Source organism: Eublepharis macularius, chromosome 6, assembly GCF_028583425.1.
Source record: "Eublepharis macularius isolate TG4126 chromosome 6, MPM_Emac_v1.0, whole genome shotgun sequence".
Taxonomy (NCBI): Eukaryota; Metazoa; Chordata; class Lepidosauria; order Squamata; family Eublepharidae; genus Eublepharis; species Eublepharis macularius.
The window spans coordinates 91,097,288-91,124,482 of NC_072795.1; the positions used below are offsets into that span (position 1 = coordinate 91,097,288).

Genomic DNA, 27,195 nt, shown 5'->3' on the forward strand with positions numbered 1-27,195 from the left:
TTTCATGAACCAAATGAACCAGTTTGCGAACTGGGGCAAGTTTGTGAAAGTTCGTGGTTTGTAAAATGTGATGAATCACGAACCACATGGTTTGGATTTTTCCCAGTTCGTTCCTATCTCTATTCGTATATTCAAACCACAAGGCCAGTAATATATGCTCCAGTAGATGTGTGAGTGATGCTGAAAACAGCAGCTTTATCTCTCCTCCTACTCTCTCTCTCCATAATATAATGAAGTCACACCATGTTACTTCTTACTTGGGTAAGATGGAATGTGGCTGCCATTTGATCTTTCAGCAGATATGAAGTAATGCCTTCCTCCAGTTATCTCATGTTTCTGCCACTACTGCTGCTGTCCTATTTCTGTGGCTTCTGACTGCCATCCTGTGCTGCTACTAAGTTGGGAATTAAATTATGCATGTGTGCACCCAGTGCCATCAAACAAGAGGCAACTGACAATAGAGGCATAGGTCGCAGCAGTGGCCTGGTTTTCATTTTTTCACTTACAACAGACCAGGTAGCTTGTCCCTTACCTTTCGACCCATGACTTAACTACAGTGATCCAAGCAACGGTCAACTCTGGATTACTGTAACTCGCTCTACGCAGGCCTTCCCTTCAGTCTGGTCCAGAGCTTACAGCTGGTTCAAAATACAGCTGTGTGTTTTACTACAGGAGTCCCGAACAGGGCACATATAACACCTATACTGCGCCAGCTACCCTGGCTGCCAGTGGAGTGCCAAATCAGTTTCCTTTTGGTATTAACCTATGTGGACTGGGACCCTATGTGGACTGGGACCATCATATTAGCAGGACCGCCTCTCCCTATATATACCCCAGAGGACACTTTGATCAGCGAAGAAACAACTATTGGTGGTCTTGACTCCAGGGAGGCCTGCCTGGCCTTGACCAGAGCCAGGGCCTTTTCTGTCCTGGCTCTGACCTGGTGGAACTCTGTCTGTTGAAACCAGGGCCCAGCAGGATTTGTTATCTTTCTGTCAGGCCTGTAAGACAGAGATGTTCTGCCAGTCATATGGTTGAGGCTGGGCTAGCCTCCACTGGCCGTGTAGGAGGAAGAGGTGAATGAGTCAAATGTCCTTATTAGATCTGTCCACCACCCTGTGCGTGTGTTTTTAAAAGTAACTAAGCAGTGACTGCCACCATTAGGGGAAGCTATCTATTGTAATTTGTGTATCAGACTGTAAGATTTTATAATGCTTTTATGTGTTTTTATGGAACCGTATTTAATAATGTATTGTGTTTTAAAGGGTGTGATCCTTCCTGAGCCCGCTTGTGGGGAGGGCGAAATGGAAGCTGAACAAAATAAATAAATAAAAATAAATAAAGCAGAAGCAACAAAAACAGATACTGGCAGCAGTGAAAAGGGCAATTTCAAACCAATTCTGAATTCAGGTTTCAGGTATTGGATCAGAGACTTGGAACCACCACTGAAACATTGTGCTCAGCCCTTGCAGGAGTACAAAAAGCGTGCTGTAAATGTGGCTAGCTACATCATGGATCAAACTTCTATCCATCATTCAACTTTCATCTTGTTGTGTTGTCAAAGCACATGATTTGAAATTGACCCTAAGAGCGGAACTACAAGTGACAAAAGGCACAGGTTGGACACTTGTCAGCTTCCCTCAAGTTTTGATGGGAAATGTAGGCAGCTTGGTGGAATGTTAGACAAGTGACAGTTGAAAAGTCCATTGGACAGCAGTCAGAGAGCCAAGCTGCAAGACTAGGATGCCTACATTTCCCATCAAAACTTGAGGGAAGCTGACAAGTGTCCAACCTGTGCCTTTTGTCACTTGTAGTTCCGCTCTAAGGCAACCTTTAAAGTCCGTCTGAAGCTTTGTAAGTGCACCTACATGAAAATATTTTGTGTGTCATAAAACTTTCAGTATGGGGATATTAGGAGTTCACTGACTATAGTTATTCAGTTATAATAAATCCAAATGGCCACTAAATAGGATCTAGTTTCTTCATAGGTGACTTGAAACATTTCTTTTGCATTCTTTTCTTTGCCCTTGCCAGTGAATTTACAGGATTTTAAATTGTAGGGTTCTGTAAAGCCAGGAGATAAAAGTAAAGCTAAAGAGACGTTATCATTCTGTTCATCACAGTCTTTAAAGCCCTGGCTAGAAAAGAACACTAGCAATTCGGCCCAACACTGTTTAGAAAAAAGAGGACACCCTTACAAATGCATCAACAGCACAGCATCAAAGCTTTAAATTAGTGCTAATCAGCTCCCAACTAACCATGTAACCTCAAAAAAAAATGAAAGACAGAGAAATGAAAACAGCAGAAATAGCATTTAAACTTCCCAAAAATTCAATGTTCAGATAATTATATTTTATAGCAATATTATTAAGAAATTCAAGAAGCCAGCAGAACTATCCAGGTGCATATGGTAATTATATTCAAAAAGCAATCTTTGTTATATAATTAAAAGTTACATGAAAAATGTGTTCTTGGTTCTGTTTACTTCATTTTAAAAATCCATCTGTAGAATAATACATAAAATACAAATTACCTGTAAGCTCTTATGTTTATTTTTCTATTTAAATTAACAAAAACAAAAAACAAGCCTTAAAACTATCCTTATCACCCACAAAACAATTATTCTCAGAGAGCTGGTATAGCTTACCCAGTATTTCCTAGGTATCTGGTAAGCAACATTCCAGTATCCAGATTTTAATTCTTCTCTATAGCAAATCTATGTTAATTTAGGGCAGGTCAGAAAAGAAAGCATCATCCATTTGGAGCAAAGATTATAGCATAAAAGGATACTAGTGTCGATGTGAAGGAAGATGAAAGAGTTTATGATGTCATCCATAAATGACAAAAAGGTGACTTGTAGACAAATCTTAACTATTTTGGCTTGGAAATAAGTTCTATTGAAGTGAAATGCTAACTTTCTCCATGTAATTGTTTTCCTTGCCTTAAAAGTTACCTATTTGGGTTTATGTCTTCTACATGATGATGTACCAAAGGTACCATTTTGTATTTTGTTGTATATAGAAATAACAACGTAAACTAAAACAAGGTGAATTGTCCACAATGGTACAAATGATCTCTGGTGCAGTAACTGTTCAGTTAATTTCTGCAAAGACAGCTTCTTATTTGGCAGAGATATTTGTCTAGTTATAAAATCACACCATTAATTGTAGGTTAGCATGAACATCGCAACCATCTCATCCAGCCCTTAACAATGAGTCATGGTCCTCTTCTAAACTCAGCACACCTGGTAAGAATTAATCCATATTATCCGGAACGCAGCGTGGCCAATATAGAGCCTAAATTATGAATGTATACTTGTATAAGCCTACTATAGTATAATGTAGTATACTACATTATACTATAGCAATAGTATCAGTCTTCACAAAGTACTTTTGCCTTTTCAAAGGGAGGCATGACAACTTCAGGGCAGAGTACGAACTTTGTACTTAGAATGCTCCACGATCTATCCCTAGCATCTCCAACTGAACTAGATGAGCCAACTCAAAATAAGGCAGCTTCACATAGGTGACCAGCAAGGATATAGGAATCAGGGCTACATGTTAACTCAAGCTGTTCCGAGTAGGGGTGTGCACTTAGATATTTCAGATCTGAAACAGGGCCTGAATTTTCCTGTTTTGTTCTGGATTGTAGAAAAGAGCAAGAGTCCAGTAGCACCTATAAGACTAACAAAATTTGTGGTAGGGTATGAGCTTTCATGAGTCACACAGCTCACTTCTTGGTATCTGAAGAAGTAAGCTGTGACTCACAAAAGCTCCTCTCCTACCACAAATTTTGTTAGTCTTAAAGGTGCTACTGGACTCTTGCTCGTTCCTACTGCTACAGACAAACACAACGACCCAGCTTGATCTGTTTTGGACTGGAAATACACGATCTGAAATAAAACAGGAAATTTCAGGCACTGTTTCAGATCGGAAATTAACCAAATGCACACACACAGTTCAGAGTCCCTGTATTAAAAATACTGTGTTATCCAACAGATACTTCAGAGTCTTTGTATTAAAAATACTCTATTATACAACAGATAAGGTACTTCATGTACTATTTTAGTTACCCATATCTTTCTTAACACATGCTTTACCTTTTAATATTATAAACATCGGGGAATTTTAAAAAATAACTGCAAAGATGCTAATCAGTGCATTCATATTAATGCTTAATATGACTTCAATATTTTAATGTCACAGTGGCTAGAACTGAGTTATGTGTTGAAAACTTTCTTATGTGTCCAGTTTGGTACATTCTTTGGATATTATGCAGGTTGGACTACCAATCTGATTCAGTGTAGTAGCAGGAGATGCGTAGTTAGGCTACAGGTGATGATGATCTGGTCAAAGAGAGGATCTTGAAGCGATCTGATAGGAGCTATGTACAGCAGGGGCTTGTGGGAAGAGTTTATGGGCACAGCCAGAATTTTAGAGAAACAACCCACACTGATCTGGGAGAAAATGCATTCCTTACTCTGGCATAAATGTGGTGATCCCTTAGGATCTGAGTATAAAAGCAAAGTTCTCCAAGCCTTTCAAGGAAAAACAAACTCTGAGCTTTTTAAGAGCAATCTTTGTCCCAACCCAGTATGTCAATACTTCCCCTCTACTGCAGATGCCTTGAAGCTTCAGATAAACTATAGTTACCATTAATTTTAAAAAATCCCAGGAAAGGAAATCCAAGCTTTCTAATGTTTTCACTAGTAAGAAAAAAAAAAACCTTTTTGATTAAAGGGGGCATTTCCATTGCCACTTTTCAATTCTATATATGCGTCTCACGGATACATTCCAGCAAAATCTATCTACCCATGCCATACAAAAAATGATCCGGACTTGGAGATCAGTCACTTTATATCTTCTACAAAAGCAGCAAGATGTGTTTTTAACTGACAGATCTTCAGCTGCCACCTGCTATTAAGCTTCACTGTTCAATTGTAAGTCAAACTCCATTCGCAACCTGCAGAGTCTACTGTCAAGAAATGTGACAATAAAAATTAAATGGAGAGCACAGGATGAAATGCAGTTGTATAAATTCACCACTTATGCATAAATACTTGCATATTCAACAGCCTAATACTTCTGATTCAGAATATATTTAAGGTAGTTTCTGAAGCTGTTACACTCAACAGTATTCATTCCAAAGTGTTTCAACCATACTCTTGCTAAATAGGTCACTGTTCTGTTCTTTACTAACCTCTACATATTAGAGATAATACCCAATCTACTCTTAATACAAGTAGTTACATTGAGGCTAAACAGACTCAAACCACTGATTTTTCCAGCAGTTCTTTCCATTTCAGCTCATTTTAGCTTCCAATTCAATGTCCAAATGATTATATGGATGAAAGCAATTTTAAGAGGTTGTTATAGTAGATCCTGATGAATTAAAACAGGAATTGGATAACAGTCACGACAATATCTGGCCTGTCAGCTTAGCAAAACCATATGCTAGTTGAATTCAATATGGCAATTTTTGGATCCTTATTCTCCTAGCTTTAACTAATTAAAGCTTCCTGACTATGGCACTAGCATGCAAATTTACTACGGACACTCCACCCTCATGCCCTAGGTCTCTTGCGAAGGAGCATAGGATATGGTTTCATTACCATAAAATCATGGATCAGCTCCACCTAGTCCAGAATCATGTTGGCGGACCCAAAGGGCATGGAGACCTCAACATTCCCCTGCTGTAGCCTCCCAGCACTGATATTCAGAGATTTAATGCATCTGAATGTGGAGGTTACCTTAAGTCATCCTGGTGAGTAGCCATTGATGGACCTTTACTCCATGAATCTTTCTAACCCCTTTTAAGACTATCTATGCTAGAGGACACCATTTGATCCAACAATAGTGAGTTCCGCTATTTTAATTACTCATTTGAAAAAAGAAGTACTTCCTTTGTCCATCCCAAATCTACTGCCCATCAACTTCATAAAGTGCATGCAGGTTCTAATATTATGGGAGAGGGGAAAAAGGGTTTCCGCATCCACTTTCTCCACCCTGACATAATTGTATACAATTCTGTCATGCCTTCGTTGGTCATTTTTTTTCTAACCAAATAATCCCAGACTCTTTAGCCTTTCCTCGTAAGAAAGGTGCTCCAACCTCTTAGTCTTCTTTGCTGCCCTCTTCTTCACTTTTTCCAGTTCTGCAATAACTTATTTGGGACACGGTGACCAGAACTCTACACGGTATTCCAAATGAGTCCACACCATAGATCTATTCAGGGGAATTAATACATTGGCTGTTTCATATTCAGTTCCTTCCCTAACAAACCACAGTAATGAACATGCCCTTCTTTACCACTCCCGCATACTGATTTGACATTTTTATTAAGCAGTCTGCTACAACATCAAGATCTCTTTCCCACTCAGCCCCTGCTAGTTCAGACTATCATCCTCCAAAAGGGTTTTGGGCTGTGAGGGATGTATAGTTTTAAGCTACCAGAGAATGTTTAATGTTTATGTTTTTTCCTGACTATTTTAAATGCTAGTTCCTATTCTGTTTAGTGTTCTCATATTATTGTAAGCCATACTTGGGTCTCTGGGGAAGTGGTCAGAGGATTATTAGATACTAGGTTGTCAACTGCATGCTGAAATCCGCTATTGGAAGCTCTTGTTTGAAAACAATGGATGCAAGCCTCCTGGAAACCTGTGTGCCTTCTGAGGGGATCTGACCTCTAATGTTAAATTAGCGTAATGTTTGTCTTTCTCAATAAATATCTTTAAAATCTGCTCTTTCCTCTGTTCTTATCCATAACTAATTAACACTTACCTGTGAGTACATAAGCTTTCATGTTTCACAGATCTTTTCCACCCCCAGGAATCTCAACTGCAATAACAATATATGAAACTGCAGTGTCACTTTGTGGACAAATACCCAAAGATTCTACATCACAAGGAGTACATTTGTCTCACACGCTCAACATCAGTCTGTATTGTTCTAAGGTATTAAACAGTAGAACTATGCTGCATTTTTATGCAGTTGGATTAGATGATCTAATAGATCTTTCCTATCTTTCAATCAAAAGTATAACTCAGCACCAATCTTAATGGTCTCATGAATATTAACTTATTTCCTATGATTTGTCACTGCTAAATGGTTGACAGGTAATTGAGTACTCATTATTTTTTGGATCCCAGCAAAAAAGACCATGATCCTTTGGGTCATTATTAATTAGTTCTATTTATAACTTTCAAATATGAAAAGATGTAATAAGGTTACCGAAAAAAATGTTACCAGATGGAAACCACTCGAGAAGCACATACACATTTCTATAACGCGACCACTGGCCTATCGGATCTATTATTTTGTCTGACAGGCAGCATTTTTCCAAGGTCTCTGATATATAGCTTTCTTACCCTTTATATCCAAGATCTTTTTCATTGGTGATGTCAGGAATTAAAACCTGGAAACTTCTGCAAGTAAAGCATGTGACCTCCCCCTAAGTCACAGTCACCTCATACTTCCAAGAAGAATATAATACGCCCTCAACTAAAAATGAAGGTAATCAACTAAAATTTTATAACTGTTTTCTATGATTATTCTGAAGTCATAAAACTTACAGTTGCAAGGTACGATGGTATCAAAGGAAGTCAACGAATTCACCCTCTTATCTTTGATGTAGCACTGAGGGTTCCTTTATGACCACATATGATGTGAGAAATCTTGCAGACTTCTATTTGTACTTAAAAAGCAGCTATGTAGAGGGGACTCTGAATGCATCAGGACAAAAGCACTAGGGCTCCCATGGCAATTTTCCCTATGATGCTCATGTTTGCCCCAGTGGAAAAAATGACTGCTTTATCAGGAAATCTGACCACAGATCTCCTACTCCACGTGCAGTTTGCTCTAGGGGGTGGGGTGTCAGTTTCACTGTGTTCAAGTTTCTTTTATTTAAATTGCAAGCTGTCAAACAAGAATTATTTTAAGATTCTTTTTTTTTGTTACATACTCTTGTAATTGCACCAAATAGCAAATCTGTGACATGTGAGAAGAAATCCTGCAGCCACACAGATTTCTCTTAATAATGTTTAACATTAGGGGGCTAAAGGGTGCAACCGCTGAGATCTGAGCTCAGCGGTATACATTGGACTGCAGCCAGTATTCATGCTCACAACAGTGTATCAACATTATTAAAAGGAACAACATTCTGAGGCTACTTTCACATCCATCCATTACAAAAGGCATGGTAGGCCAGAACAAGCTGACACTGAGAACTGTGGAGGATCTGTTAATACGGTGTTTCCCAACCTGACTGCACATGACCCAGATTAATTCCAGGTCACTCAGGCAGGAACATGACTTGTCTTTCCACTTCTCCTGTACCTAATGTTTCTTTTCCTTTCCTTAAAATTGCTCACACAAGTCAGTAGATACCATCAAAATGTTCCCTGTACTTTCTTCTTCCAACTGACTGCTCTCTACAGCTATTGCTGTGCACTGTAAAACATGCACTACATTCCATGCCAGCTAGTGGAAGGGCATAAGGTGAAACTGAAAGCCACAGGAAGCTATCAGAAGCAAAGAAGGGACTTCTACTGGGTATTTTTCTTACCTGCCTATATCACAGGCATGCTGTAGATTATTTTGTGACAGGCACAGTCTTCCAGGGAGCAAAGAAGGCCCATTGCCCCATTTTGAATGAATGCCCAAGAATTTGACTTTCATTGCAATGAGAGCCATCCATACAATTAACTAAAAAAAGATGGCTTAAAAAAGTTACATGTAATTCTGGCTTTTCTACTGGAAAAGAATTCTAGGAGACATGAGCCGATGTTCGTTCCTTAACCAGAAATGTGGGTTTCAACTTATGTTCTGAATGTATTGGTGTGATATCTTGTGTAGCCAACTTTCTACTATGAAAGTAGGATCCCTTCTTTCTTGATAAAATACTTTGAAATAAATTTAGAGAGTACTGTCAAGACCACAAGTTTGCCCATCCACCTGTTCCATCACCACAGCTCTGTACTTCATCCATGCAGATCTTACAATCCCAGGAATAATTTTCTTTTCAGGCATCGCAAGCGGGGAGAGAAATATAGAGGAAAGAGTACATTCCGCTAGCACTTGTAGAATACAAACCCTGTCAGCTGGACATTTAAATATGCTTTCAGGGCTATTTCCTATTTTTTGTCTTAGGATACTAATTATAACCTTTCCCATGAATATTACACAAGCAAAAGAAAATTACGTATTTGTTTGGGTGCTATACAGAATTGTTATGTTTATGTGTGTGTTGCTGTATTTGAAAATTGGCTTTCAAGTACAAAAGGAAATGGATCTAAGAGTTACCATACATTTATTTTTTTTTACAAAGCCACTTTTTCTAATTACCGGTCAGTACAGTTAAAAAAAAGTATGATGGATTTACTCTGGCCTAGATATCTGATCTAATAATGTTGAGTTTATTTAAGGTACTCACCTTCATTGTAAGTCCAATGAGGCATGAGGGGAGACAATCTAATGTGATTGTCATTTGGATTTTTGTCATTACAGTTTGTTAGCTTTAAATTACTAAGTCTTGGAGGGCTATCCACAACCGAGGGAGTTTCAGGTGGAGAGGTACATTTCCAGAGATATTCAGTCTGCAAAGATTCAGTTTCCAAAGTCTGTTTTCTATCCAAGTAGTTCTCCTTTGGATCTGCATGCCAAACATCTTGGAGCGGAGTCTTACTATCCTCTGGGAGCTTTGTCTTAAGTAGTTCTGTGATTAGTTTTCCATTAACTAAACCATCTACTCCATCTGGCGTTAAACTGGGAGAACTGCAATTTATATGGAAAGACACTACTGACCTATGAATTTTTTGGTTGTCACTCCGAGTTTGGTTGATAGGCACTGAAAGAGACCTGTCTATATAGTACATTGTATTTGGACTCTGCTGGGAAATACTAAAATGAACACTTGAAGTGTAGGAAGAGGATGTCTTTTTGTTATGGCTGTTTTCTGGGCAGACCATTCTGTTCTCTTTGTTCTCAGTGCTAGAAAGCCAGTCAGAGGACCCCCTGCACAGCTGTGAACGTAGTTCAGAAACCTTCATTTTAGAGGCATTTCGGTTTTGAGATCCTTGTTCATGCAAAGATCTGGAGACCTTACTGAGCCCAGACACATCTGAAGCAGTAGCAGTGTTTGTTAGCAGTTTTCCACCATGGCCCTGCAAGCAAGAAGAGTCTGATGCACTTGCCCGTGTTGGCTTGTGAAAAGGTGGAACAACACGTCTAGCAGTGATTGTGATAGAAGTAAAGCCTTTCTTCTGGTTATGACATTGTTCCTTCTCTTTGGTTTCAGAATCTGTTCCAAATACATTGTCATCTGAAGATATCTGTACTCCTAATCTTCTGGGAAGCAGTATGAATGCTCTATTAATGTTGACTGAGCTACAATTAAACAAAGATTGGTTCATGTGATAAGCATCAGATTGGGTGATTACAGACTGCATAGGGAAAGCAGCCTTATTTTCTTTTGATTTATTCTCATCAATCATCTGTGAAATGACTATAGATGAATTCATTTTTGTGTTTTGTGCTGGCAGAGCATCCTGAAAAGAAAAGATCCAAATAATTATTAAAGTGCTCCATAGTAATACCATATTAATTATATCTGTGATAACATCTAATAGGCTTTTATGAGGTTCTTGTTACATTTCTACTTCATGCAGTCTCACTTCAGGCCATTTCTAAAAGACGTGGATAAAACAAATTCAGAAATGCCTACACAAGCACAAATGAATATATGGCCAATTTCATGTGCAAATGATACATTCAGAAAACTATTTGCTTGAAACGATTGATTTGCTCCATTGCGCTATATGGTCATGTGTTTGCTTATGCTTAACAATGCACGTGCCAATAGCAACTGTCAATTTCAGATTATAACCTACGCCACACTGTGCTTTCATGCCGATCTGCTGAAATATTAAAGCGCTTTAAGCATTTACAGCCTCCAAATGCATTGCAAAATGAATTACGTAGGTGGGTTGTGATATTTTTGTGGAGTGTTTATATGGGAGTTGGGTCAGTGCTGTTGCACAAAAGCATTAAGAATGACCAGGGGGGAAATTCCTCCATTCTAGGCTCCCACAAACTACATGGAAACATTTTTGTAGTCATTTGGGGTACCATTTATTTCATTAGGTCCTTATTGTTTAACATCCTTTGCTCCCCCACCCCCACCCCAACTGTGCATTTGAAATGCAGGATAAATCATTTTTAAACCAGAATCTGTAGCAGGAAATGTGCCTTTATTTAACTGCATGTTCTACACTGAACTGTGATTCTGACTTTTATCTCTGATTTTTTGTCTAGGCAAATCACCTCACGTGTACCAAAGTACATTCTCCAGATTTATATTCATTTTACAGGGTTCACACAGTCACTACAGAGGAAAAAGATGCCAGTCTCAAGACAGCAGCACATACACAATTACTACTCTCTGTAGCATGCTTCAGACATAATGGCAAACCATGGTTTGCCACTACATGAATGTGCCTAGTGAATCCCAAACTCACAAGTGCCTTCCACCCACAGCTTCCCCTCATGCACAGCAATTTAATAAAGACTTCTGCTAACACAGCAAACCATGGTTTCTTTGCAAAGAAAAGTTCCAAATCACAGTAACCCGAAGTGAACGATACAATCTGAGGTGTGGACAGAATGGAAAATTATGGGTTGCCAGCCACAATAGCAGAAATCTTTGATTAGGCAGCTGTATGTGAGAAGAGTAGGGAATGGGAGTTCAAGATCCCTCCTGTTCACAAAGCAAGAAACCATGAATTGCCATTATGTATAGTTTATTTTAATGTATTTTCTTTAAAACGTTTTTCTTTAAAATCCCACTTTTCTGCTCATGTACAAGACTCAATCATTTACCTTAAGTTTAAAAACCACAGAAATACAAAAAGATACAGAAATACAAAAGCAAGCCCTTACTCATTGCCAGACTAACCTTCACTCAAGCGTCTCTAAAAGCACATCAGAAAAGCTCTACTTTACAGCCCCCAGAATCTTTGCAAGGCTAGGGACTTCCTCACAATGTCAGGAAGATGGTTCCATAGAATAGAAGGGGCTCCCAGAAAACTTGAGTCTGAGAAGAAGCATTTAATAATCTCTATCTGATGATCAGAGCTGCCATATAAACCATACGTTGGAGGAGGATGTCCCAGGTCAACATGAGCACCTTGAACTGAATGCAGAAGCAAACTGGCAACCAGGGTAATTATCTTAAACTCGGGGTAATATGTGTTAAACGCTTAATCAATCTGGCTTCAGTCCTGTGTTTGGGACAGAGGGGCCTTTATTGGCATGTGTGGATGATCTCCGTCTCCAAATGGACAAGGGAAATGCTTCTCAATTTTGTTGTCAGCAGCCACTCTTCTAATACCATTGCCATTTTCCAGGAGCCTCTGAAAAAATATATTATTGTATCAAAAGTAGCTTATAAATCCAGCCTTAAGCAAGCCAAAATATCTGGAAGACTTATACCACTTTGAGAGCTTGATCTGGCTAAGAAGTGGGTTAGAAATATAAATACATAAATTAATGTGATTCCTTCTCACCTAGGGCAACCATTAGCACACAAGCTTTCTCTCTCCCCAAACAAATGAAAATGAACAAGTATATATGCCTGCATATTTGTTAAACAATAATCTGTATTTCTGATTCTCCAACTATTCAGCAAAATGTGGATAGACTGGATGATGTTACTTATATCTGGTTCCTTCTCTGGCTCCACGGAAACAATTCAAGGCAATGAATTCTGACATAAAAGTTAGTAATTCCTGTGCAGGCAGCAGGTCCAATGCCTTGGTGATAGATCAGATTAATAAGTCATCCGATTTTTGGGAAATCACAAGGTGCTTTGCTGCAAAGGTACACAAAAGCACATATGATACTGAAATCCACCTTGTGCTTTTGATTTTGTTCCTTCTGCCTGTTTGGAAAACAAGTGCTTTCAAATATGTGTGATCCCCAATAGCAACAATAGCAACCTATGTGTTTGTTACAACTAGTGGGAAAGACATTTTAAAAAGTATTCTTGTCCTTCTTCCCAGCTGCACTGAAAAGCAGATAAAAGCAATGTAGCTTCCTCATGGGGATATTTATTCTATGTTCTACAGTGTTTTTTTTAATGAAGACCTCCAGAATGACAGCTAACACACCTAAAAAAAACTCAGAAACTGTTTTACAAGAGGACTGGCAGTTTTAAAATCAGCTATTTTAATAGAAGGAATAATTATTTCTAGCCCTACATCCTTCTCATGCTTTTTGTAGGGTTGCCACTTTTTTGGACTCCACACCTGTGCCTTTAACAGTATCATGACATACAAACATTTGCGAAGAACGCTTTGTATGGCATGCCTCTAAATGATGGGGAAAGCTTCATCTGCTTAAGTTTCGCATCTCTGGCTGCTGAAAGTAAGGAGGGGAATAGTTAAATGGAAGCTGAACGGGAAACACAAGAGAGTTAAACCTAGGGCTGCCATTCCACTGCCCAGGACGGGAAAGCCCCTGCTCCCACTTCCTCCCCCCCTGACCCCACTTACCTGGCCAGCGGGGGGGTGCCCCCAGGGTGCCCCCGGTGGCGCGCCCCTCGGCGGCACGGCGCGCCCCTACACCCTGCCACAGCAGACTCCCGTGCCTCGTAATGGGCCCATTTTGGGCTGAATCGGGCCCATGGGGAGCAATTTAACACTTTGACGAGTGTGGGAACGCATGCTGGGCTGCCCTTTGACCCACATGATGCCGCCACTTCCCAGAGGTGACATCATCACGCATGCCGGGAGCACGCACGTGCATAGTGCGCATGCAGCAAGAGACAACGAAGACCACAAAGGGTAAGTGCCAGGTTCCCAGTCCCCCACCGAGGGACTCAAGGGACCTGGCAACCCTAGTTAAACCTTTTAGAGGATGCTTGGAAGCTATTTAAAACCACACTCATTGAAGCACAGGAAGAATACATTCCCCTGGTTAGTAAAGGTACTGACAAGTCGAAGAGAATGTCTACATAGTTAACAATCCAAGTAATGGAAGCCATAGAAAGCAAAAAAACCTTTTTTTAAAAAAGTGGAAGGTCTGCCTCAATGAAGTGAACAGAAGGAAGCACAGGATCTGGCAAAAGAGGTGTCAGTTATTCATTAGGTTTGTGAAAAGAGAATTTCAGACGCAGATTATTAAAAGCATCAAGACAAATAATAAGCATTTCTTTAAATGTATCCAGAACAGAAAACCAGCCAGAGAAGCAGTTGGGCATATGAATGACCAAGGAATAAAAGCACTGTTAAAGGAAGATGGGGAGATGGCCGAGAAGCTCAATGGAGACTTTGTATCTGTGTTTACTGTGGAATGTGTAGGGTCTGTACCCACGCCACAGTCATGATTTTCGGGAAGAAAAGTTGAAGAACTGATTCAAATTGAGGTGATGAGAGATTAAGTTATAGACCTATAGGGGAAATTAAAAACCAGTAAGTCTCCAGGTCCTGATGTCATACACCCAAAAGTTCTTAGGGAACCCAAATTTGAGACTGTTGATCTACTAACCAATATATGTAACTTATCACTAAAATCAGCCACTGTATCAGAAGACTGGAGAGTAGCAAATGTTACAACGATTTTTCAATGGGATTCAGGAAATTACAGGCCAATTAGCCTAACATCTGTCCCAGGCAAGTTAGCAGAAACTGTAATCAAAGATAGAATTATTAAGCACACAGAGGAACAAAGCTTGCTGAGGGAAAATCAGCACGGCCATTACAAAAGATAGTCCTGCTTCACCAATCTTTTGGAATTCTTTGAGAATGAAAACAAGCATGTAGGTAACAGTAACCTAGTAGACGTTTGTATATATGGGCTTTCAAAAGGCTTTTGACAAGGTTCCTCACCAAAGACTCCAGGAAAAACCAAGGCCAACTGTGAAGAGCTCCAGGACGATCTTCACAAACTGAGTGAGTGGGCCACAACGTAGCAAATGAAGATCAATGTAGGCAAGTGAAAGGTGATGCACACTGGAATAAAAACTCTCATCTTCAAGTATAAGCTAAATGATGTCTAAACTTGCTCAGACTAGAGGGAAAGAGACCATGGGGTCACAAAGGATAGCTCAATGAAAGTGTCAACCTAGTTTGCTGCAGCAGTGGAAAAGGCAAACTCAATGCTGGGTGGGGAAGGGACTGAAAACAAAATGGCCAGTATTATGTCCTTGTTTAGATCTGTGGCGTGGCTCCATTTAGAATATTGTATGCAGTTGTGGTCACCATTTTCTCCAGAAGGACATTGCAAAGATGGAAAAAGTACAGAAGAGGGCAACCAAGATCATGAGGGGTTTGGGGGCACCTTTCCTATGAGTGAAGGCTGAAGAATCCAGGACTTTTCAGTTCAGAAAAGAGACAACTAAAGGAGCCATGCTACACATAAAATGGTACTCCCAGAGTGCGAAAGACGTGCATCACCCAGGTGCCGCCATTTTCCTCTCCGCCTGGAGAGAAAGACAGACCCTGCATTTTCCCGGGCATCTGGGAATTTTTTCAGCAGGGGCTGAGCCCATAAAGGCTGGCCCTGCCTCTTCAGGGCTGCAATTGGCTCTGAAAGCTCACCCCGCCCACTTCACCCTACGACAGTACAGGAGTAGCTGGTTGCTGTTTTACAGGACCAGGTAGGAATTTTTCCGCCTCTTTCCTAATTGGCTCATGGGAAGGGGTGTTTTTTGCCTACCTTGTACTGTGTTCGAGGGTTGAGGTTTTAGTTTAATTGTAGGCCATTAACTAGGTTCCTGGCAGGTTAGTTTGGGTAGGTAGAGTGGGCTGGTGAGCATCCGGAGGCATCTCCCCACTGGTGGGAAATGGGCGTCTGTCAGGGATTGGCTGGCGGGCTTCACAGCTGCCAGCTGAGAGGACAGACTGCCTGTGGGATCCCCTGTACAAGTCCTTCCCTCGGGTATCATGGCTGGGAGTGTATGGAGCTTTAAGGGAGAACCAATGGCCTGGCTGGCCAGGTTACAGCCATACAATTGTATGGCTGGCACCTGGGGCAGTGGGTGCTCACCCAGACAGGCCAAGGAGGTGGTCCAGGGTAGACCCCTTGGCTCGACCTGTACCACTAGTTTGCCCTTGCCATAATTGAGTTAATATTGGTCAATAAATGGCCCTGTTTTTCACCCAAGCCTTGTGTCTGTTTCTTCATTCCAAATTGGGGGGGGGGGCAGATAAAATTATGCACAGGGTAGAGAAAGTAGACAGAAAGAACATTTTCTCCCTCTCCCTAAATACTAGAACATGATTCCTCCATTGAGAGGGGGGGGGTGTCTTACATTTGGTACGTGATTGGCCTTCAAATATTACATCAGAAGAGACTGAGAAAGAAGCACTTTGGAATTTGCAAAGCTGAGTTAAACCACTTCTGAGCAAAACAGGGATCCCCTAGGCGAAATTTCTCTGCAAAATAATCTACAATCTGAAAAACAAGCCAAGTTCATTGACATGTTATGTTGAACCAGTGATGCTTTTTTAGACTGTGTTTCTCCTTCATGCATGCCTGTTCCACAAGAATGTGAGAAGTATATGAGTTAATAAATATGCTGCCACCAGAAATGTGACTTTTTACCTGCCACTTTATTGACTCTTTTGCTGAGTAAGTAAAATCAAGCTAAAACAAAAAACACTGCATTCAGATAAATGATCATTTTTTAAAGCTCAGTGCATTTTGCTGACTACTATGGACGCTCAATGGAAACAATTTTTTTGTACCTTTGGGAAGCTTGATTTATCCTCTGCTGCATTATTATAGTGAATACTTCTGCATGCTTTCCAAGCATTAATTCCATACAGATTTTCTCTTCTTCCTAAAGATAAAAAGATGAAACATAATAAGTAACTTGCAATCACATGAAAGCATAGTTAAAACATGAGAAAGTTCGATTCTAGCAAAGGCCTGAGAGTGTCCCTGCTTAATTAAGATTAAGTAGGAACTGTTAATCTGAGACAACATGATATCTTTTTGCTCATACCTGCAGTAGCTAAAATTGCACTGGGAAGCCATTGCTACCATTTTGAAGTTTGGTACCAAAAAACCACCACATGAGCCAAGAAGAGTTTCTCTTATGGGGTCTCACTAGATGAACTTTACTACAAATTCATGGTCTAAGCAACTGCTCTATTTTGCGTCTGTAGCTGAATATACAATGCTGCCTCAAAATGTCAGTCTATTTCTGTTTATTTAAGATGTTTTTATTCTACATGCTCAACTAGAAGCTCACAAGACAGTTCAAAATTAAAATAATAAAACAATAAAAGAATGAAATTTAGCAGGATAAAATCAGCAGCTATAACTAACAATAAAAACCCACTGCATAAAAATAACAATCATACTTTCAAACCAAAGCAACAAAATCCAATAAATAGAAAAGAAACAGTAAATGGCAGCACTGTAGCAGAGCTGGTAACACATGAAACTCAGCAAGTTTGGCTCTAAACGAATCACTGCAAGAAAAAAGATCCAAGAGTGAGGCAGAAAATAGCTGACTCTCTGGCAGCCACACGCTTTCCCTTTGAAAGTGGGAGCACAAGTTAAGAGAATTTAAAGATGTCAATTGCAAGGCTGGTCCATGTGGGTGAAAGAGACCATTTAGATATCCACTCCTAGTCCATTTAGGGCTTTGATAGTCAAGGTACTTGTGCCCAGAAACAAAATGGCATTCTCTCAGGAGGCCTATCACTGACAATTTTCCATAGCCATCTCATATAAAGTTTATAGCAGTAATTTAACCAGGCCCTAACCCATAATGTCAAATGTGACTGGCAGGAGCTAGGTCTCAGGTAGCCACCTGAGAATTTTTTAACTGGAGATGCCAGAGAGTGAACTCAGGATCTACAGTATGCAACACATGACCTGTACTGCCTGAGCTGAAGCCTTTACCTAAACTGAACCTGCCTCCAGGTCCCATTGCATTGTAATCATGGAAGTTTTTTTAAATTACCTGTTCCCTGTAACATGTAGCATAGCTCACTTGCTTGAGCTTTCTCAATGATTTTACTACTTTTTTTCTCTAGTGTATCTCTCTATCATATGACCTTTCACGCCCATTTTGCGTTGCAGAGCACTATTCCTGGATTGTGCCCATTCCCACGAAGTGATACACTCATACACAGTAAATGGCCAACATTTACAAACTTACCACAAATCTAGATTTGTCACAAGCTAGGGTTCCCAGTCCTCCAGTGAGAGTGGGGGGCCCTCCCCTCACAGCCTCTGTCCCCCCCCCCCATTCTTACCTGGCCGATGGGGAGGGAGGTGCAGGGAATAGGCCTGGGAATTCTGGAGCATGGTCCAGACTTTTTGTCGTCACGCTGGGAATGATGTCATTCACAGCATGACAACAAAGGGAAGACCCCTGATTTTCCTTAAAACCAGCCAAAATCGGGAACGTCATTCCTGGCACAACCACAAAGGGCCCTGGAGCTCCTGTGCAGTGGTGTAGCATGGTCCAGGCGCGCCCAAGGCAGGAGTTGGTATCCTCCCCCTTGCACGATGTAACTTCCGGGAAGTGACGTCATCACGCAGGGGCATCCCCCCTCACTCGGGAGTGCTCCCCCAGTTCGGGACGCTCACCATCCTTTACCACTTCTCCGCAGCTGCCCGCACTGCCACTGGGTGCCAAGCTGATGGCAGCGGCATGAGTAGCTGCAGCAAAGAGGTAAGGGGCAGGGAGAATTGCCTCCATGCCGCCTGCCACGCCGCAGGGGCACACGACAGCACAAGCAAAGGGGCAGGGAGGCGGCCCACCTCCCCACTCATCTCCCCCCTTGCCTTCCACCTGCTGCACCGCCAGGGCCCCCAGCAGGGGCAAGGGTGGGGAGGTGAGCAGAGAGGCATCCCACCTCCCTGCTCACCTCCCCTGCTTGCCTCCTCACCACCTGCCATGCCACTGGGTCGTCTGGCAGTGCCAGTGAAGGGCGGGGAGACAAGCAGCTAGGCGGCCCACCTCCTTGCTCACTTCCCTGCTTGCCTCCCTGCCAGGGCGCTCAGCTCGCTGGGCGCTGAGACATGCAGCAGTGCTGGTGAAGGGGCAAGGAGGTGGGCCACCTGCTGCATGCCTGCCGTGCTGGAGCACCCGGCTCGCTGGGCGCTGTGGCAGGCAGCAGTGGCAAAGGGAAGCTCCCAGAGGGGCGTGGACGAGGCACCCCCTCAAAATTTTGTGCCCAGGGTGGCTGCCCCCTGCCCCCTCCCGCACACTACACCACTGCTCCTGCACACTCCAGACCCCAGGCCCCTGCACAGGAGTATTTTCCTTAAAATTGGCCAAAATTGAGAAGGTCATTCCCAGCGAGACAACAAAGAGTCCAAAGGGTGCATACTCCCTAAGTGCACCACCCCAGACACCTCCCCCCTCCCATCCCCCAGTTTGGAGTCCTGGAAACCTGGCAATCCTATCACACACACAAAGCAAGAAGTAATCATTCATATAACTTGAGCAGGCAAGAATACTAAGAGTCTCTAATTGAATAAATAAACCCATAGCAGAGAAATCTAGTGCTGCCACCCTGCATGGTATAATACATAAAACTCAACAAAGCAACAAATCACTCAAGAAAGTAAGCCAAAACACAGAGCTTGTGAATCTGTAGAACAGGAAACTCAAAATCCATGCAGAGTAGGTCTCTCAAGGAAATGGGACAAGCTGCAGCAGTATCAAAACAATATTTAAAACTATTGTAAAGTAGCTAATCGTTCACAAAAGTGAGCCCTGATGGACCCAGTTCCTTGATGAAGGGGGAGAGGGAAAAACGCTGGCTCCCACCACCACAAATTACACCCATCCTGTCCGGGGTTTGAACTTTCAGCTCATGACTGCCACTTGTGTCTGTCCCATCTAAGGCTTGGGCCGCAGGTCAACAACAGCTGTTTTCCCCCACTCCATCCAGGACTTCCAGTGACAGCTCCTACTTCCTTCTGGAAGCTGAGGGCCACCACTTGCTTGGCCCAGCAGGGGTGGTGATGAAGGGACACCAGATGAGGACAGGATTCTGGAGCTCCATCCTGGACTTTTGCCCAGGGCTCTAGAATCACTAAGACAGCTCCTGATGTTTGTGCTATCTACTATCTCATTCATTATGAGCAACTACATATCCTCAATTGGCCCAGTTACTGTCAACATAACACCGTGAATACATGGACCAGGGGCTAGTTAACTATAGTTAACTATAAAGTTCAATCTCACCACAATATTACCTTTGACAATAACATAATTTCTAGACTAATTAGATTGGATGATTTACTAACTGTGTTAATGAAGGGGAAATATTTCTTTAATAAATCAAATTTCTATTCTGCCACAAGCACAAAGGAACGCTGGCACTTACAAATAAATGAATCTAAGGTAGCATGGCTAGGAATGACCTGGAGTTGAGAGACCCTAAAATCCTCTGCTAATCAGTTTAGGGAGTGTCCTCATTATTGTTGAGCCTGTGGTCACTTTTAGTATTCTGAAAACATGGAGTGGGTGCCACCACAAAATGGTTGCCATGAGAACCAGGCCAATCAGAAAATGGCTGCTACAGGGTTTGTGGGCCAGTCACAAGTTGTTGGGAAGCTGCAAGTCAAACATCCTTCCACCATGAAGTCATTTATTTCTGGGTACTTCTGCTACCACGAGGTGGAGGAAAGCCAAAATTGGCTCTTTGCCTTGGGGAATAGGTATTTGGAGGAAGAATCAAACAGGTATCAGGAAATTCATTGGCTGGCACCATTGTGCCCATGGTTGCCATGCTGGCAATCACTGGGGTAGATGAACAAAAGATGAATTTGTTCATAGGATCCCCAGGTCTCCCACTAGAGCAGGAAGCCTCCTACCAAACCTGTATTACTATTACTTACAGCGGCGGCAGCAGAAAAATAAAACAAGAAAAATGCTGGCACCTTTCATAGTGGCATATCACTTCCAGGGACATACTGGAAGTGGCAGTGGTAGCTCTAGGAATTGCTAAAATTGTTGTACCGTAAGTGATGCAAAGGTGTTGGCATGAACCCCGCATGTCCCCACCCCACAACCCTATCTACTTAACAACAACAACATTTGATTCATATACCACCCTTCAGGACAACTTAACACCCACTCAGAGAGGTTTACAAAGTATGTTATTATTATCTCCACAACAATCACCCTGTGAGGTGGATGGGGCTGAGAGAACTCCAAAGAACTGTGACTGACCCAAGGTCACTCAGCATGCTTCAAGTGGAGGAGTGGGAAATCAAACCCAGTTCTCCAGATTAGAGTCTCATCGCTCTTAACCACTACACCAAACTGGCAGTAATTCTATGTACAGTTATATAGAATGAAGCTGCATTAAACCCAATGGGACTTACCTCTGAGTAAATATGTGTTATGATTAGACTACACCCCCCAAGAACTCCCTTGCCCCTGCATTTGGGAAAGCTTTTTTAATCAAAATCAAAATCAGCTGCAAAGCACAGATTACAGTTTTAATAAAGAACAACTCAGTATTCTTACCTGTCAAGCAAGCCAAAACCAGTTATACAATACTGGTGTTCGTCTCTCTCCCCCTCCCCCCCCCTACCAATTTCTTTCTCTTTACTCCTTCTTTCTGACTAAGAAGATATCAGGACAGAAAGTGAAGCTGACTTTTGATGCACAAAAAAGCATCCATTAAAAATGAAATGAAAAAATTTCCAGCAAGGCTAATCTACAAAGCTCTTAAGGCACCGTGCAGAAAATTCGTTTCAGTTTCTTGATTTTTTTCCCTAATGTTTTTTTATTGCCAGATATGATTATTAGTCGTGCAATCTTCAAATTCACTCTGTACTAGTAACTAAAAAGACTAACAACTGTTTGTGAGATAAAATGAAAATATGATGCATTGTACTAACTAAGCAATATAGATGAGGTAATTTCTGAGACAGGCAGATATGGAAATGAGAGAAAAAGCGATGCTTTGAAGGACTTTATCAGGAGTTTCTGATCCAGCTAGATTATGTTGTATCCTCATCACTAGTAGTGCACTCAATTGTAAACAAAGGCTTTCTGGGAGCAGGGATGCCAACTAATTCTGCCCCACCTCCACCACTGGAGTCAGAGGGAGAAATAGCAGGCAGCAGAAATGACTATGTTATATGCCATCAGACATCAGCCAACACTTTAGAAACTCTATGGACATGACATCAGCACATAACATGATTATCGAGTCTCCCCCTGCCCCGCCTCAAAGTTCTCAGGGAGTGCCAGGCACCAGCCTGGCATCCCTAAACCGGAATGATGCCATTGTGCCAGCACCATACATGATAGATCCTGGGCACCGGTATGGAGGATTCAAAAAGCCTGAGTGAACAGACAGATGACATGGATATGGAGGACTTGTCTTGGCCACTGGAGACAGGAGAGAAAAGGCAAGAGGCCCCTGCTGCCAGGTTAATACTTCCAACATGCCTGGCTCTCATACAACGGGTCCAGAGAAACTCACCATACTATAGTAGTTAAGAGTATTAGATGAGGATCTGGGAGATCCAGGTTTGAATCTTCCCTTTGCCATGGAAAGTCTCTGGGGGACCTTGGGCCAGACATTCTCTCTCAGCCTAACCTACCTCACAGGGTGGTTGTTGTAAATATAAAATGGAGGAAGGGAGAATGATGTTGTAAGCTGCTTTGAGCAACCATTGGGGAGAAAAGCAAGATATAAATATCTAAATAAATAAATAAATAACCTTGGCTCAGTGGAGTTCTAGCAGTTTGCCTAGTATTACTTCAGGCACTGCATATAGTAACTGCACTAAGGGCCAAACTACAAGAGACGAATGACACAGACTGGACATTTGTCAGCTTCCATCAAGTTTTGACGGGAAATGTAGGCAGCTTGGCGGAATGTTGGACAACTGACAGTTGAAAAGTCCATTAGACAGCAGTCGGAGAGCCAAGCTGCAAGACCAGGATGCCTACATTTCCCATCAAAACTTGAGGGAAGCTGACAAGTGTCCAACCTGTGTCATTCATCACTTGCAGCTTGGACCTAAGTTGCCATAAGAGAAAGGCACAGACTCATAAAGAAGGAAGGTTTCTTCCACAGCCATGCCAAAATAGCCAAGGGTTAATAAGGTAAAACATGTCAGCCAGTGAACAGGTGATTGTTTTACTTTCACTGACAACAATCCCATATTGTGGCCTTTGATCCTGACACCCAGTAAGTGAGAGAGTTCTAATGGACTGTCAGCATCACCTAACCTGAGAGTACCCCAAGACTCAAATTCAATTAAGAGATTCTGAACCAGTAATATGTAACATCAGTGCAATCATATTTCCGATAAGTATTGTTTCTGGAGAGAAAAATATATAAAGGAGATTAACAATAGCTGTTGCATTAAATATCACCCCGAGTTTCTTCTACAGCAGTAAAGAACTTTTGTCAACAAATTTTTCACATGCCGCCTTCACTCTACTCTCAGTGGAAATGACGGGGCTATAGCATCCTCAGTTTAAAATCAAGAAACTATAGATCAGGCATGCTGTGCAAACGACTCAAAGTACTTCCAACTTCAAAACATAGATTCATTTGTAGGTAATGGGCACAATCCATCCCAAAATTCTCCTGCAAAAACCTCAGTGAAATTATTTATTCATTACATTTTTATGCTGTCTTTCCTCAGGCAGCAAACATAAAAACATTTTATTTGTTTGTTTGTTTGTTTGTTTGTTTGTTTGTTTGTTTGTTTGTTTGTTTGTTTGTAAATGAACAAACAAACAAACAATCTGCCTTTCTCACTAAACACAAGGTGGATTACATAGTACAAGTCAAAATGATCCAACAGTTAGGACATTCATTGAACAAATACATTAAAGCAGTATTTAAAATAAGGTATACATACATAATAAAGACCATATAGACATACAAACACACAATATCACAACCAGGGAGGAGGGTCAATAAGAGTTACTTGTGACATTCACATTCATTTAAATGGACTTTTACACAGGAAAACTTGCTTGTGTACTCTAAATAAGCAGAATGGTTATCTTTCTTGTGGGTTCATATTTACCTCACTTCATGGTGGTCTATTTCATGTAACAAAGAAAACTGAAGACCTCAGCATCTTCCCTCTGTGATATTGCTCAGATGGGATATTTGCCTGTCAACTTTTTTTTCCTATGTAACAACATCCTCTCAGTAGCTCAAAAAATCTCAAGCTAGGAGGATACTTGATTTATGGACAGTTGTGTAATATGATTTCAGCACTGGCTTCTCCTCAAAAGTTATGGCAAAGCTGTCATCAAATGCTACATAACTGGTGAAAGATATCCTGCAAATTCTGTCTTATTTCATGTGACCTGTGAGAAAAGCAGTCATATAAACAGTGACCTTATAAAAGGAAGTTTGAGACTTCTTGTTTAAAAGGAAGCTAGTGTAATAAAAGAATAACCATTTTCATGTTATAAGGCAAATGTCAGAGGAACAACGATGAGTCATTCTTCGTGATATAATGTGCTTTGCCATAATAAATGATGTGCAACAAACAGCCTCAGCAGATAGAAGTCAAGGAAACACAGTTAGTCCTCCTGGTCTTCTCCATACATTCTCAAGCATCCCCACCCCCCAAAGTACTTTCTGCTTTTGAAGGTGGGTCAGAGCTAGAATTCTCTTCTCTTTCTCCACTGTCACTCATGACTTTGCTGCCCACTTGGCTGTTGCTAGGCAACCCTGGGCTCCATTTCCTTTCCTCACCCACCACCTACTCCTAAACAGGAAGGTACCAGACTGGAAGACTTTCATGCACAGGAGTGCCTGTCACTCTGAACAAATTATTCCTTTTTTTTCTCATAAATTTTATTGAAGATTTTAAAAGCACATACAGATTTTAAGAGATAGAATAATAAAAAGATAAAGAAAAAAGAAGCATAGAAGAAAAAAGAAAAAGATATATATATATATAGGAATCACTTTCTCTATGTTGGCATAATTGCATAATTCTCAGATGTTGGCATAATTGCAAAGTTCACACTTGTACTCATGTTATTCGCATAAAGCTTCTCGATTTTTACACAGTCCTCCCCCACCCTTACACTTCAATACCACAAATCATCAGTTAATTTTCAGTTTCACACACAAAGTCAGTAAGGGGTTTCCAGTTTGTTATAAATGTGTACAATGTCTTATGTCTGATCGAAGCTGTAAGTTTAGCCTGAACAATTTATTCTTGAAAGTGGATGGTAGTTGATTATAAGGCTTCCCAACAGGGATCCAAGTAGCTGCCTTACTTCTATCAGGCTTGTCTTCAAAACCCTGCCTAGTTGATATCCTACCCCAAACCCTGTTATTCTGGGGGAGGGGCTTCCTTTAGACTCCTTTGCACTCATTGCCAAACAGCATGCATATTAGAAGTTTGCATACAAATACTGGCTTAGGTCAAATTGATTTGTAATAGTCAACCTTATTACCACTACCAGTGCTGCTTATTGGCCCATGTTGGCCCCTTAGGACTGCCAAGTCGTAATGCTGTAGTGACAGTAGTAGCCACAACTGACAGAATTCCTCCTCTTTAAGTGACAAAATCTAATAACTGTACACCACCATAACTCCTTCCCTTGCTTGCCTTCTTTTTCCCCTCCAAGCTTTATGCATAACTTTGAGCCAGTCGTACTTTGTTTCCCCTTTCTTTAAGGCTTAGGAATTTAAAGGAATTTAAAGAATTTAAAGTGTGTGAGCTTTCAAAAAAAGTCTGAAAAGCATGCGCTCCCAGCAAGCACAATGACATCACTTCTGGGAAGTGATGTCATCGCGCATGCGGCCTGGGAGTGCCAGTGCTCCTCAGGGGGCTGATTTGGGCCTGATGCATGCTTCTATTTCTCCCTGTCTGGGGCTGATGGCCCATTCCCCCCCCCCCTGGATTCACTTATTCAGCAGGCCACGAGGCAGCCCCCCAGATTCACTTATTCAGCTGGCCACGATGCAGTCCCGGTTGGCGCCCCCATCAGAGTCCCCGAGACGGGCAGACCTGCCACGGAGACCAGCTGGGTGGCAGCAAGGGAGAACGCCACCATGGAGACCAGCTGGGCAGCAAGCAAGGAAGCTGCTGCAGCACAAGCCATCTGGCAGCTAAGCCCCAGGGCAGCGGCAGAGGCCAGAGTGGAGATGTCCAAACCCCAGTGGGGCAGAAGGGACAGGTGGAGACTGGCCAGCCCCGCCTTCCAATGGGGCTTTAAGAGCCCGGTAGGAGCTAGGGGTGGCAGCCAACCCTGGATTGGGCTGCTGTGGAGCATGGGAGTGATTTTGCACACCACAGCAGCCCAATCTTGGCCAAAACGGGCCTGATCTGGGTGACTGCGGCAAAGGGGAACGTGCCTATGCCACCTGGGAGTGTGCGCGGGAGGCATGCTTCCCCCTGCCAGCCAGATAAGCAGGGGAGGGGGGCAGGGGACTGGCAACCCTAAGTTGGCCTAAGATGGCTATACTTATTGTTTTATGTCACATTGCTCAGTAGTTTTCTATCAACTTTTACTCAATTACATGTTTTTCCATTTTTTAACTTCTGTATCCAGTCATTTTGTAACTAATGACTGAATACAAAAGTTAAGCTAACTTAAAGGTGATCTTTAATTTGAAGATAAGTCTCTCAAGAGACAGACCATCTCAGAATCTCTCTACACAAGACATCTTACATAGGTATGCTCAAGTGACTTAATTTCTGTGTGGTATTATAATCAAGTGTACTCTGTCTGCCTAGCAATGAGAGAACAAGTTCTTTCAATTGAGCTTGTGTCAAAGAAATCCTCTGCACTGGAGGTAGGGCTGTCAATTCTGGGCTGGGAAATGCCTGGAGATTTGGGGGTGGAGTGGGGATAGAGCTGTCAGGCCCGTGCTGTGGCAGATTGGCAGAAGGTCTCCTGATGGCAACTGTCCTTGCAATGGTTGCCAGGTCTCCCCGTCAGTGGGAGGGTTGCCAGTGGGAGGGCAGATGCCCAGTACTTTCAGGCTTCTGCACGACAATGTCACTTCCAGAAGTGATATCATTGTGCTGGCTTTGGGAGTGCTCCCAAGCTTTGGGCAAGGCAAATTCTTTGAGAATCTGCCTGTTGGTGACAAAATTGGCTCCACACAAAGCGCAGGAGTGCTCCTGTAGCCAGAGTGATGACATCACTTCCAGAAGTGATGTTATCGCATCCCATGGGGAATGCGTGCACTGTGCGTTTGCCCAACTTGCC

The 27,195-nt window shown here is 41.9% G+C and overlaps 1 protein-coding gene across 1 annotated transcript in view; it reads right to left on the bottom strand.

The window, feature by feature from the left end:
• Positions 1-27,195, bottom strand: part of C6H10orf90 (chromosome 6 C10orf90 homolog) — a 165,296-nt gene that overhangs the window by 86,810 nt on the left and 51,291 nt on the right. Inside the window, 2 exon segments of the mRNA XM_054982518.1 lie at positions 9,430-10,543; positions 16,742-16,836. Of these exon segments, the coding sequence (XP_054838493.1) occupies positions 9,430-10,543; positions 16,742-16,836 (1,209 nt within the window).